Source organism: Mastigoproctus giganteus, chromosome 9 (assembly GCF_048544385.1).
Source record: "Mastigoproctus giganteus isolate SK-2022 chromosome 9, ASM4854438v1, whole genome shotgun sequence".
Taxonomy (NCBI): domain Eukaryota; kingdom Metazoa; phylum Arthropoda; class Arachnida; order Uropygi; family Thelyphonidae; genus Mastigoproctus; species Mastigoproctus giganteus.
The window spans coordinates 185,680,523-185,695,296 of NC_143583.1; the positions used below are offsets into that span (position 1 = coordinate 185,680,523).

The 14,774-nt window shown below is 37.7% G+C and overlaps 1 protein-coding gene across 1 annotated transcript; it reads right to left on the bottom strand.

Annotated features, from left to right (window-relative positions):
- Positions 1 to 10,406: 10,406 nt before the first annotated feature.
- Positions 10,407 to 14,559, bottom strand: LOC150080943 (mite allergen Lep d 7-like). Its single transcript, XM_090381393.1, has 3 exons — positions 14,490 to 14,559; positions 13,607 to 13,692; positions 10,407 to 10,958 (listed from the first exon to the last, which is right to left on the bottom strand). The coding sequence occupies exons 2-3, from the start codon at positions 13,650 to 13,652 to the stop codon at positions 10,417 to 10,419; spliced, it is 588 nt and encodes a 195-aa protein (XP_090237519.1). The 5' UTR covers positions 13,653 to 13,692; positions 14,490 to 14,559; the 3' UTR covers positions 10,407 to 10,416.
- Positions 14,560 to 14,774: the final 215 nt, after the last annotated feature.

A 14,774-nucleotide genomic window follows, 5' to 3' on the forward strand; every position in this document is an offset into this window, starting at 1 on the left:
CAAATTTCATGACATTTAAAAACCACTTTAATTATGGAAGACCACCAAGAATTCAACTGAATGGTTTACAGATACCTTATGTTCCTCAAAACAAATATCTTGGCATAATTCTCGACGATAAATTAACCTTTCTCCCTCATGTCACCAAACTGAAGGAAAAAATTAGAAAGTTTACTGCTTCGGTCATAAAAATCTCCAAAAGAGACTGGGGTTTGAATAAAAAGACCATGAAACTATATTATAAAGTAATATTTCTGCCTATAGTATCGTACGGAGCAGGTATTTGGCATCAGAATGTCGTTAAGGTGAAAATTAAAAGTATCTATTATCAATTCAAAGAACAGTGCTTCTGGCACTAAATAATGCCCCTCGTACAGTATCAAACAATGCCCTCCAAATCTTTGGAGGAGAACTGCGTTTAGATTTATTTATCTTATACCGTGGCATGATTTATAAACATAAGAAAGGACTGCAGGTATCTATTATGGGAATTACAACCGACCCAGTTAGTAACTTAAAGACAGAACGGAAAATATTATGGAGTGAAGTGGTTAGTATTTGACAAAGTAGATGGAATGAGTCTGTGCACGGCGAAGTCACAAAGAAGTATATTGAAAATGTTGAGTTTGCTTCTACTCAACCTTCTGTTTCGTGGTTTGCACCAAGCATGTTTACGACGTATTTATTAACAGGCCACAACTCGTCGATTGGTTTCTCCACATCTAACGATTTTAAAAGGAGTTTATTCTCCACCCTCAAGGTATATGTAATGGTTGATTCTGCGTTCGAAATCAATTCTTGATGTTTCAAATACTAATGTAAAATTAGTAATTACATATCTCGGTACCTAAGCAGCATTTAACTGTATGAATATCTGACATTACCTACTCTCGTTAGGCTAAATAGTTCAACGCTAAAAACCTTGTCCATCGGTAAGGGGTTCGCCAGGGAGGAGTTCTCTTGGGACCTTTTCAAGTTCAACTTATTTTCTTAGTGTATCGCAATAACTCGGTTATATCTTCATTTTATCATTTAAATGTTTAAATTTTCTGCCCTGGCAATGGGAAGAGGAGTCTTAACAGTTTTCCGATCCTTATAAGATGATGTCATTTAACAAGAAAATCTGGCATCTGCTCTATGAAGGATAATATTACATTGCTTTAATGAATGTTTACAATCTACTCAGAAAAAGAACAGGTCTATAGAAGTATTGGCTTCCGTGATGCTATGGTCAGTTATTATTTTTTTTAAAGAATCGGGCTCAAATTCTACCGGTAAATGGAAGAATTATTAAAGAACTCTTCACTTGGGTCGGAAGTTAGCAACGTCAGGCGAGATGAGCATCAGTCTGTCTGGAACAAGGATTGTATGGTCTTTTCACTCCAAAAGTCTCATTCTGCAAAAAAACAGATTATGTGCCTATTCCCTGTAATAATAATTCTTCCTTGAATTTATTCAAAGTACCCACTTCCACAACACCAGATGGAACTTTGTTCCAACAATCAATTACTGTTTGGGTGAAAGCAAATTTTCGCACATCTCGTATATCCTGCAGCCATCCTTTTTTAAAAGTTTTATGTTCCGCTGTGTGCGCGCGTTGTCAGAGAAAGACATAGAACACAACGATCATTAAGTTTACTCAATCCATTTAAATCAATCAATTCTCCTCGCATGCCCAGGTAGGCAGGAGCAGCAGTGCGTAGCACATGCTTCTTGATTAGACCGGGGTTCGAGCCCGTGCCCACCAGATACGGAGGATGCAGAAAGGTCAGGGAATGACCACTGCATATCCCCAGAGCAATATGGCCTTAGTTGCTAATGCTCCTAAAAACCAAATAACAACAAATCCTCGCATGCACTTAGTTTCCAAGCGCTGCAATTTCCAGAACTGAAGTCCTTTGTGGCAAGGGTACTTCTTTATGTCATTGCCTAATCTGGTTGCTCTTCTTTTCACCCATTCCAAGAGATCCATATCTTTCTTAAAATAAGGCTTCTAGACCTGTATGCAGTACTCGAGATTTGACCTAACCATTGCCTTATGTAATTGGGATAATCACCTCCTTGTTCCCTGCTGGTAAAGTTCCATACAGGAACTTTACCAGCAGGGTAAAGTTCCTGTATGGAACAAGTTCCCCTTGTTCCCTGCTGGTAAAGTTCCTGTATGGAACTTTACCAGCAGGGAACAAGGAGGTGATTATGGTGTTCTGTCAATGATATACAATCATTGACAGAACACCATGAGCTGTTTTAACAGCCTGCACTGCTCAGAGAACTTCATATCGAACTATACAATTACTACCGGATCTCTCTCGTTCTCCAAAACCTTGCGTGATCTACCACACAGTTTGCATGTTAATCTGAGATTATTGCTATCTGTTTTTACCAATATTAAACCACAATTATCACTACTCAGCCCATCTGTCTGGTTGCAGTAGTATGCCTTGATTCCTGTCATTAACCACCCTGCCAATCTTTATATCATCTGCAACATTAATGCTGATATATCTTCATCAATATCATTGATAAATATACAAAACAATAATGTACCCAGCATTAAACCTTGAGGGATTCCACTAATAATATTGGCCCAAGAAGAGCAGCATCCATTTATAAACACTGTCTTCTTTCACTTAACCATCCCTTTATCCACCATAGCAGGACTTTCCCTTAATGCCACTTTGCTCCAGTTTACACAACAGTCTTTTACGTGCAACAGCATCAAAAGCTTTCCTGAAATCCAAATATATGATATCAAAATTATTCTTTGCATCCAGTTCTTTGTGACTGCATTGCAGTATCCAATCAAATTGATCAGACAGGATTTCCCTTAACAAACCAACTCTGTGATGTCTGTATAATTCATTTCTCGTAAAATGATCCTGCAGTACTTCTCACTGACTCCATTATTTTACTCTGAACAGAAGTTAAGTTTACAACTCACTTCACTGTTTCTGCTTTGTGAATTGGGGATACATTCGCATATTCTCATTCCATACAGGACCTCCTCTGAATTCAACGATTCTCTCATAATTATGCCCAAGGGTTTGCTTATCTCTTTTTCTGCTTATTTTAATATAACTGGATAGTTCCCATCAGTCCCGGGTGGTGCCTTATTTATTTTCAGCTTCACTTCACTCCACTCCACACTTGAATATTGATACAAAATTATATTTTCTTGTGCTTCTAGTCTCATTAGTTCATCTGACATCCATTTTAGTCTAAACCTTGAACTATACTCCTAAAGAAGTATACGAAGAGAACTGCATCCACACCTTAAGAGAGAAAAAAAAAACAAACAAATTTGAGCAACATCGGTTTTGTTTATAAATACAATAATATGTTTATTTTTAATTAAATACTTGTTTTTAAAGCAAGTGGACAACATCTTGAATTATCGCGATAATTGTAATGGACTGTCTAACGTTAAGAGAAAAACCCTGCCTTCTTATAAAACGGCTTCTTAACGAAGGCCCTTTTATGTAACCGGTTTTGTGGGACTCCTGAAATTTATAAATTCTTCTTCTGGAATGCGAAAGCTCTTTAAAATACCCGAATCGATCCGAAGTTATTTGTGGCTCCAAAGAAAACAAGCAGCGCACATTAATGCGGTGCTTTTCACGTTTTAGTTCGACGAAGAGGTTGAACAGCGTGTCGTGAATGGTGAAAAAGGGCCGGATGACGTGTTCCGAGTGTTTTTCACTCAGCGGGCAACTCTTCTCCTTTCTGCAAATGACGCACACACGCACGAGAGGAGGCGCTGGAATTTCAATCCCGCTTTAATTGAAACGTGCCTCTTATTGATGGGGACGGACAGACTTCACCGATGATGACGCGACAGTTCGAATCACCTTTGAACTAACGACACCTTTTCATCTCCGTGGCACTTTTATGAGCTCGTTACAGTTGTGCAGTCCTGTAAGCGGTGATATTTATGATGTCATTAAGACGTCACTGCGAGGATGAAGGGGTTACAGCGAAAGCGGGGATTGAAAATGTGCGATAAACCTCGCTGCTAGACTCCTTTCTCCAGCAGCAACGCAACTGTGGTGCGTGTGGGACGTCAAGCAGCAATGGCACCACGTGCAATTCGATCAGGATTCACAGGACCACATCTACTCAAGTGTGTAAATTTAGTGATGTAGTGAAGGATGCTTTTCCGCATGATAAGAGCTTTGCATTATTGATTGCAAACATCGTAGTAAAGATCACCACATCAATTGTTATTTAGTATTCTGGGGGGGGGGGGGAGGGGTTATGACACTCATAAAACCGCTTCGACACTTACGCAAGTTTTAATTAAAATAATAATTTACCCCCGCGACTTATCTGCACGTGCTGCAAGATCTGCTGGATGCAACATTCCCTGGTTGGGATGTAATTGCTGGCTTTTTCTTGATCCACCACTTCGACTTCGTCCAAGAGGCACAACAGCATCATGGGGACGCTTAAAGCGTTTACTAGAGGAGACCCCGGAAGTAGTGGTCCGAATCGTCTGTCCGTACCCAGTAGACAATCCTTTCTGCAGAGTATAAAGGCCTCTTCCAGTTGGAATTAAAAGATGGAATATTGGCATACGCCAAAAACGTCTCATTTAAATGAATTTTTTATTTACTTTCTGGGAAGAGCACGTAGGGTTAAAAGGAGGTTACACAGTACACACTATAAAGAATATCATCGAATTTTGTGATTCATACATTCAGATTTCCAGTGCTCTTCGATTTGTATGAGATTTCCTGTTTCCATTGTCATCTATGGACAAATGCCATGATATTTTCGCATGAAATGCCGAACTTGGGATTCTACCTGTATCTCCTTTTTTTGCATTTAGATAATTGTTATCTCTGTATTCAGTTTATCTTCTAATTTTTAAACTAACGCTGGAATGCTATGACTGCCCTGTTCTGTTTTCATGTATATATGTCAGGGATCTCTTTTGTGGGGAAAATCAGTATAAATGATTGCTGTCCGGGGGCTGGGAGAAGCCTGGCTTTTTTCCTGAACGAATATCTTCAATGCTATTTCCAAAATTCCCACACCCTCTTAAGCAATGCGACTGAGTGTGCTCAAAGCTTAAGTGCTTCAAGTGGTAACTTCAAAACCTTAGGTGCTAACTTCAAATGCCCAAATATATAAATTAAGCGTTCTCATTGCACGTTAATTTGAATAGATTTGAAATTTGCCTTTATTTTATTTTACTAATTATAATAAAAAATACGGATCAACCCAGATACACCCTGAAAGCATTTAAAAATCTTCGAATAGTTTTGCAGATAATAAAAGAAGAATTAAGACCGGAAATGTCTTCACGAAGAAGTTAAACGATTCTTTTCTATTAACCAAATATTCACTTTACAATTCTGCGAGTAAGAATTCATTGTACGTCCATAAAGACCATAATAATTGGTTGGCTGTGACTAAGGCATCACCAAAATAATCGACTAGAAATACTGGTATTAACTTAAACTTAAAAGATGGACTGTTTCGAAGAACCTAATATGGCTTTTCGTTCAGGTGATGCATGCAAAGAGTAGGGATGTACCGTTTTTGTGACGCACTGGTGTATTTACGTGTATTGTATATTTCTTATATACACAAGTTTGCTAAAGAATTTATTTTTGGGATTAACTTTCAAAAGTATCATGGAATTCCCATAGATGGCGCCACTACAAGTGTTGCGTACTGTTAATAAAGTCGGAAAGTTAGATTTACGGACGATAGATGGCGACACTTAAACTGGTTTCTACATTTGTCCCCAGGTGTCGACTGAGTACATCGTAATCAAAAGAAAGATTGAAAATTAACTGATTTATAAATTAATGTATGGATAAAAATTTTGTCCACTAAAAAGGGAATGATTTCATAACTTTTCACGACCAGTTAAATTTTAATACAATTAATTAAATCATATTGCCGATTAATGTAATTTACTCCATGCTGAAACTTATTTTATTTTGGAAAGATGGGAAATATCGTGTCTCTATCAAATTAAAAAATAAATTATTGTAATCTTTAAAATGTCTTTGTAAACTCTGTTAATTGCACCACTTCTCCTGAAGTCTTAAAGAACATTCAGAAATCTTAGTTTAATCATTAACCTTTGTAGTTATTTTTTGACACTGTATTTTATATAATATTGTAATAGAGGAATTAAAGAAAAAAGAAAATTCCATTGATCTTATGGAAATTAAAGAAATTCCCATAAGATCAATGGAATTTTTCTTTGTGTTCATTAATTCCTCTGTTAATCTTTGTAAGCCAAGATTTCTGAACAGCTATAAAACTTCAGGAGGAGTCAAACAATCGAGGGAATTTCAATCATCAAAAAATATATACTGTGGGATTAAGGAACTCCCCTCTCCCGGGTGAGGGAAGTTCCTTAAATTTCTTGAGAATTCAATACACCCAAAACGGGTGTATTGATTTGCCAAGAATTATGTTTGGGTCTGTATCCGTGTGTGTTCTCAGGTCGGTTTTGGGTCTGTGAGGGGAAACCGGAGTACCCGGCGAAAAACCTCACGTCCACGGCCTGAGACCGACTAACTCAGCACCGAGTGGAAGGAGGTAGGAAAATCTTCCTAACGCGTCGGCTGGGCTCGAACCCAGATCTTTCCACTCGGGGGGTAAGTACGCTACGCACTTACCACCGCAGACCGCACGCTCGTTCTGTCTTAGTTTCACATTATAAGTGCATGAAGGCTGGCTGGCAATGACGTGTGGTCACCGAAGGATCACGCCTTTTTATGATGTGCTTTTCAAGTCATTAAGTGGAAGACGTATACATTTCTAATTTAGAAATATAGCATAGATTTGAAGCATAAATATCCATTTATGCTTCAATCATTGACTTGCAGCAGAATTGTCTATTGTAGACGTTTCCAACTTACTAAGTATCAAAAAAATTGTTACAGTATTCGAATTATCCAGTTCACAAACCTGAAAGATATTTTCAGCTATCGAAATATTATTTATTTTTTCGTATTTAGCACAATCTGTGAATTTACTGGTCTATTAAGAAAATTTAAGGTATCATTAAATAATGGAATAAATACACGCGTGTCTGCCAACGATGAAATTTGATCGAGCAGAGATTATGTAAGATTCGGAGCAATATCAAAATGTTTTGATTAAAATTTGAATTTATGTGCGTTTCTCTATTCTTTGCAACTTCCATAACGTGAGATGATTTCTCTCTTCTATAATTCATCTTATCTAATTTACGATTCCTCAGACAGGTCTCGCAGATTTTGCCAAATAACGTTATTCTTTAACTACCTGTCTTCTGTTACGTTTGGATGAGGCTGGGTTCAACTTCCATCGGAGATAGCAGAGTGGTCAATCGCAGAGGTAAGGAGTGCACGCGTTCAAACCCATGTTACTAAATACGGTGACGTTCTTGTGAACTCACCGATCTTATGTGGTCGTCACGAAGTATAAACAGAAAATTTATCTCTGGTGAAAATAGGGTTATTTTAGTCTTTATGGTGTACAATCTTGTACTCCAGGCTATAAATCTTTCTAGTGTCATTTATTTAATTATCCATTCTCAGAGTTTTTGCTTCTAAGGTAAATAGTTATCAATCTTTTGTAGTTCATATATTCAAAGTCGCTCTCCTAACTGATCTGAAGAGGGGCGTTCCCGTATTTTTGTGACTCCATATTTGGTTACCAGCACGGTCATAATTACCTTCCTAAATGGCATACGTTCGTTTCAGTAGAACATCGATAATATTTTTAGAATGAACCAAGCATGGGGAACAACTTTCCCATTGAGAAAAAAAAGTAGTTGATTACGAAAATTTTAAATTTAAAAATTATAAACTACTAAGTTCATTAAACACGGAATAGTATCTTATATTACACCCTCCTTCCAGTGCTATTTAAAAAGCACAAAAATCCCTCCAGTCGAGATGAGATTCGAATCCTGTCTTTTTCTAAGTAGTGTCGATCTCAGTGATCGACACCATGTATAAAATAATCGATCACGGCCATCTAGGCTTGCGAGAAACATTCGACAACAAAATTCAGTCTAACTATTGTATCTAAGAAACTTTAAAAAGTACCGGAGTGATGCTCAGGCGTACCCTTTCTTGGATATCCATTCTGGAGAGGTTGAAAGGGAATGCTGGGAAATATTCACAACTACTGTACTTTCTTTTTAGACGTTCACTTGGAAACTACAGAAGTGTTTGTTCTCTCAATGTCTGGTCAAAGTTCAAATGGCTGCGTGCTCCGTAAAATGATGATTGAGTCTGTGTGCCAGGTAGACGTAGTTCAATGATAACGGGCTGATACCAACACATTGTGACACTGTATTGATGTTTACTGTGCTCAATTGGGTAGGGTGTGTGATAACAAACGATAGTTTGGAATTTTTCGATTAAACTGTTTTTATTTTCTACAGAACCACGTAATGTTTCAAAGATATTCAGAGTTTACAATTAGAAATTGCTAAACATATAAAAATAAGAGTGTCCGGATATTTTTTGGAGGTAGTGTGTATGTTTAGCGATTCCAAAATGTTAATATAAGTTACCTTAACCTTTTTGGAATTCCATATGCACCCTTCGATGCAGTGGTTCTCTGATGTTAATCAGAGAACCACTGCATCGAAGGGTGCATGTTAATCAAAGGGATATTAATGAGGTCAGAGGGGTTTACAAGAACATCACCACAATACGCTGAGATTAGATAAAAGGACACTGTATTTATTAAAGGTTTTTAAATTTAATTCACGGGAGGAACTCTTATGGGAAAAATACACCGTTGGATGATTTAGTCCACCGTGGACGAGGGTTGTGTAGGTTCCCCCCCTCCTTGAAACTGTTTTGTTCTTCCACAGAATAGTCCTGATACTAATGGCTTCAGAAAAGTGTAAAAAGGTTATCCAGCAACCATTATTACTCACGCGGCTCTAATTTTTACTTTTAAGATCATCTAAAATGCACTATTCAGCAAAATCTCTTCCAGTGACCCAGCTAACAACTGGTTACAAAGCTGGTTCGAATCCCTTCAAACTGAGAGAAATTTTTAAGGCCTCTTTACAAGATGGTCCAATAGAATGTTGTCCCGTCCTGGAAACTCGAATTTTAATTTATAAAGACAAATCATAGAGTAAATGCAATCCACAGACACACTAGTATTGACCCTTCATGGCCTTTGACGGAGTACCTTCCCTTCCAGATACGACCTATTTATTTTTTATGGAGTGCAGCCTGCTGAATTTTGTAAATCCTAAAAACAGCTCAAGATTTATCCTTTAATTTTTTTCAAGGGATCCCGTAGCATCTGATAGTTCTTCTTTTATTACAATAGTTGGACCATCTGACTCATGTAGTACTTTATACGAATATTTCCGCATTAAAATCTCCTTAATAAGGTTTATGACTTAAGCCAATTCTATTCCTAAAATCAAAACTGTTGAGTCTGAATCATTGAAATACTGGAAATCTTTATCAACCACAATAACCCATCACATAAAGCAAATCTGTAAAAACTTTATTGCCTGTGAAATGAAAGAAATCAAGTAGAGTTTTTTAAGAAATGTGTTGTTCTTCTCATTCAACAACAAATGAGATTCTCTGGGGTGGAATTTAGGAAGTAAACATTTTTACAGCTTTCCAATAAACATCAACTCTGTCATCTCTAAGTGCTGAAAACAAGGACCAGCAATCCACAATAGGCAGTGCCTAACTTAAAGAAATACCACAAACTTTCCTGCCACCGACCCCTTTTGATTTCGAGCTTTACCGCGATCCCCAACTACAAAATATCATTTTGTTTCAGGAATCTCGTAAACCATTTCTCGTTTAATAAGGAGAGATGGTTTAAAAGATTTTTTCCCTCTTTTCATCCAGGATGATAGGCTTCTCTAAAATTACTATTAGTTTGATATGTTTCGAATTATCAGCAAGAATATTCCCCCCCTATCATTTTAGGGTACACATCCAACTTCATGGATTTTCATAATAAAACATATAGTTTGAAAATAGCTGACGTACCTTCATTGAATTCCGTTGATGTGCTCAGAAAATCAGATATCTTTGATCTTTCCAAAGATGCATGAATTTATAATGTTTTTAGTTGTTTGGGGGAAAAAGTAAAGTAATTAAGTGGAGAAAGCAGTAGAACAATTTAATGATCACATTACAATAGAGAATTGTGAATAGATTGATACACTGCGCGTTATAAAGATGGCAAAATAATCCAACCACTTTGGTTCGTTTACTTTAGAATCTTTGTGACTGCTCTTTAGGCCATTTAGAGATGGACAGCAGTTTTATCAAGCAAAGGAAAAAAAAAACAAACTTCTCCAAGAGCTTCTGAATGACGTTGAGTTACAGACAGCATTCAAAAGAGATGAAGGCTTTATCCCGAAGACTTATTTTTATTAAGGTAACTTTCAGCGTGTGATTCTTTTTATTCTGTGTGGGATGGATGGATGTTGTGGAACTGTCGTTTAACTTCGTTTTCGAAGTATGTCACGATGTTTTCCTTCTCGTCATCAATCATTTTCTGCAAGGAACTTTTTTTGTCCTTCAACATTCCCGTAATTTGGGTGAGGTTGATTCCCGAGAAATGCGTCACTCTGAACTGGTCAAGTTGAACACTACCGTTGGCGTACCCGGTGACCTCCACGCCAACTTTGATTTCATTTATGGTTCCATAAGCAGTGCCCTCGACCGTGATAATGGGCTGAGGAAACATCACAACGTCTGAAGACAGCTGCAGTTGTGTCAATGTGAGATTAGCAAAGAGCTTGGCGAATTGGTCCATTTCCACATCAAGTTGACAATTTCCGTTTCTGGTGATGTTAGACAACCCTGTGATCACTCCTTTCGAGAAGGCGTAACCGTGAATCTTGTACTCAGGAAGTTCGCTGGAATTGTAAGTGGCCTTCTGCGAAATGTTTCTGAGATACTGATCCACGTACTGGTTGGCTGACTCAGTAGCAAGTGAATCTGAAAAAAAACCACGAAGTTTGTCAATGAAACTATTGAACTTTTTTGAGCATTCTGAGTTCAAACTTCTCACAATTAAATCTGAATGCTAAGAATATTTAATATTAAAAATATAACCCACCAAACATACCATTAACAAAATTAAAATCCACTTATCTACACTCAGGGATTATCTCAAAAGGAGTGATCGTTTCACTTTCGTGGGTAGCGCAGTTGGTATAATCGCAGTCCTCCTCACACCGGGTGGAAAAGCCCTGAGTTCGAATTCTGTGGGTCTTTTTCAAAAAGTGGCTGAGTTAGTCGGTCTGAGACGGGGGTAGCATGGTTTTTCGTCCAGCAATCCGGCAAATCAACCACAGAATACATATATATATATATATACATAATATTATATATATACATATACATATATATACATAATACATATATGGCACAATATGGCTTAAGTCGCTGATGCCTCTAAAAGCCTAGAATCAATTTGAGATTATCCTAGATCGATATGATTTTCTCTTCATAAAGCATTATATTATTAGACGAGTTGTCCGTTAACTGAGACGGGAAGGAAGCAACTAAAAGTAGCTTATTGAAAGAAAAAGACTTTAAGACAAACCTATGCCCTTCTTGCACATGGGTCGAGAATGTTGGGGTTCCATATTCGCCCTAACTTATCGAGAAACAGGGTTTTAGTTTTATCCTGGATTGTCCATGATTACAATTTTGGTTATGACGTTCCTGATCCCATTCTTTGCTGTTATTCGGTAGAATACCGTCGATGAAAGGCAAAATGTTAGTCAGCGGATATTAGAATATGTTGTTTTTTGTATTTATCAATGATATTGATGAAAGTATATCAGGGCTTAGTGTCGAAGTTTGCAGATGATACAAAGGTTGGCAGGGTTGTTAATGACAGTAATGGCAGTATGCTACTGCAACAGGATCTGGATAATTTGGACAGGTGGGCTAAGAAGTGGCAACTGAAGTTTAACCTTGACAAATGCAAAGTACTGCATATGGGTAGAAGTAACCCCAGAGAAACGTACCAACTGGGTGGTACTACACTCAGGGAGGTTGAGAATGAAAAAGATCTGAGGGTAATTGTGCAGTCAGATATGAAGTTTTCTGAGCAATGCAGACAGGCTGCCAGAGTAGCTCATGGGGTCTTGTCAATGATATAAGGAGGTTATTATCCGCTTGTATAAGGAAATGGTCAGGCCACACCTTGAGTATTGCAGGTCTGGAGGCCTCATTTTAGGAAGGATGTAGAGTTGCTTGAACGTGTACAGAGAAGGGCAACAAGGGGTAAGTCATGCGAATTACAACATCTGGAGACTAAGCACCTGCGAGGTGATTTGATTGAGGTGTATACGGCCTCTTGAATGGGTCGAGCAGACTCAATGCTGATGGGATTCTTCCTCTTGTTCAGATTACGAACCTGAGGGAACATAAATTCAAATTGAGGAAAGAAAATTGTAGATTAGATGTGCGGAAATTTGCCTTTAGCCAGGGGTTGGAACAAACTTCCATCTGTCGTAGTGAAGGTCGACAACTTAAATAAGATCAAGCAGAACCAAATCAAGCATTTGGATTGAATGGATGGGTGAAATGGGAAGGTTGTTTATTATTATCATTATGTTTTTTTGGCTGATGCTATATAAACTTGCATAATATGCCTCTACTAATGCTAAATGACGCAAAAAATTGGACCATTTTTTTGCATCTGCCATAAAGACATCACAATCGCCAGAAAGTGATTATCCAATTGTTTTGAACTTAGACAAGCTCTCCGCCTTAGCCAATTTTGGCAGTTGATTTTTTGTAGTGGTGTCAATCTGTTTCTCCATCCCCTAACAGTGAACGTGTAATTGTCCACTTCACTAATCTCCCCCCCCCCACCCACAATGATATCGTTAACTGCCTTGATTTTCAGACTGTAACTTTTAAGCCAGTCTTCATATGAGCTTCGAATAACGCTGCTCACCAATCTGCTCATTCTTCTCTGAATCACTTTATGTGACGTCTCCAGGTCTGAACACGATGTTCTTAATGCGGTCTCGCTGTCATCTTATGCAGAAGAACAATGATATCCTTCTCATTACTTTAAAGGGTCCTATAAATTACAGGACACCATGTGTCCTCCTAATCGCTGCTTACTTTTTAATGGTCTATTAAAGTTGATGTGTGTAGATTAAACGGCAAAGCAGCCTAGGTTTTCATGATGGCAAAAAGCCCGATTTTTTTTCTTTTTCGTCCCTCGTTGGCAGCACAGTTGACAGAAAATACCTGAGTTCGAGTCCCATAGATGACGCAAGGACTTTTATGGGCCTTTTTACGATGTAGCTGAGTTTCTCAGGCGAGGGTAGCGTGGTTTTTCATCCAACAAACTGAAAATCGACCCCAGAATACGCACAATATGGCCTTAGTCGCTAATTCTCCTGAAGTCGTACAACAACAACAAATCGTTTGTTTTTCTGAAGATGTTGGTCGAAACTCGTTTCTAAATCTTCAATCTCAAAGAAATTCTGTCTATTGGGGAATAAACTTATTACAAATGAGTAATCTTATAGCTAGGAAAAAAATGAACAGCAATTACTTCGCCAACTGTAAAGAACCATTAATTACATAAAATTTATAGTTCATATCTTTCGTACCTTTGACAAGCAGAAAAGTGAAAACGCCCCATAAGTACAGTTTCATCTTGTTTGGTTTGTTTCTTCTGAAATTGGTGCGAAGATTTCTGAAAGAAAATAAATAAATAGATATGCTTGATTTAAAATTTTCTTAATGGAGTAAATGCTTAAATAAAAGTCGGATCCACGTTAATCCATAGCTAATACGATGGATTAACTATATAAAATAAAAGTATCTATAAAATTACGAAACGAAGAATAAATAATATCTTCCACTTATTTGGGAATCATTTCAAGATGGCGTTCCTGTAATTACAGAAAACTTTGATGGGGATTTCTGAAACTGCAGAATTCTGTTTGACATTGGCCTTTGGAGGAATCTGCGATCTCGAATATCTGATAACGTTGGCTTGATTCCGAGTAGTGTCTGGAGGATCTGCCCATGGATAATATCCCATAATACGGATGGAACATCAATCCATTTGGAAGGGCTGTCAGAAGAACGAGGCCAATTCTCGCGTGAAGTAGTGTATACGAGAATTCCTTCCTCACATCATTTGTCGTTCGTGTTTCAACAGCAGCCATTTTAATATTCCAAGGTTAACGTCTAATTAAAATCGTAAATAAACTCAAGATTCTGTTTTCAGCCAGTTTTGGTAATTCTATTCAAATGCACACTTATTGTAAACGTATCTTGAGATTAATAGAAAGTACATGATTTCGTGGTTGAAATAAATAAAGAAGCCTAATAAGAAACGCAGTAAAGCTCAGAAAGAGTGGCTCAGTCTCTTTTCAATTACCGCATCTTATAAAAGTTGAAGGTTACTTCTTTATGGTCAAGGATTATACGAATTAAATACAATAGTTACTAAAGCCTCGTCTACATCAAAACAGAAGTACTTACCCCAGATAATTTCAAATGAAACGACGTGGACAAGGAAGCAGCAAACCTCCCTTTATAGGCAGCTCCGCCTTTTACTGATAAACGTTGACCGCTCTTCAACCTCTGTCTGCTGACGCTTTCGGATCTTTAATATGCTCTCTAAAAGGATTGCAGATGCAAATATTCATTGTAAAAACATATTATACAATGCGATGTTCCACACGCTTCTAAGCCTGAAATCTTTGACTGTTGATCAAAATAAAAATTGCTACTTTCTGTTTTCCAGAAATAGCAAATCGCTTCTTC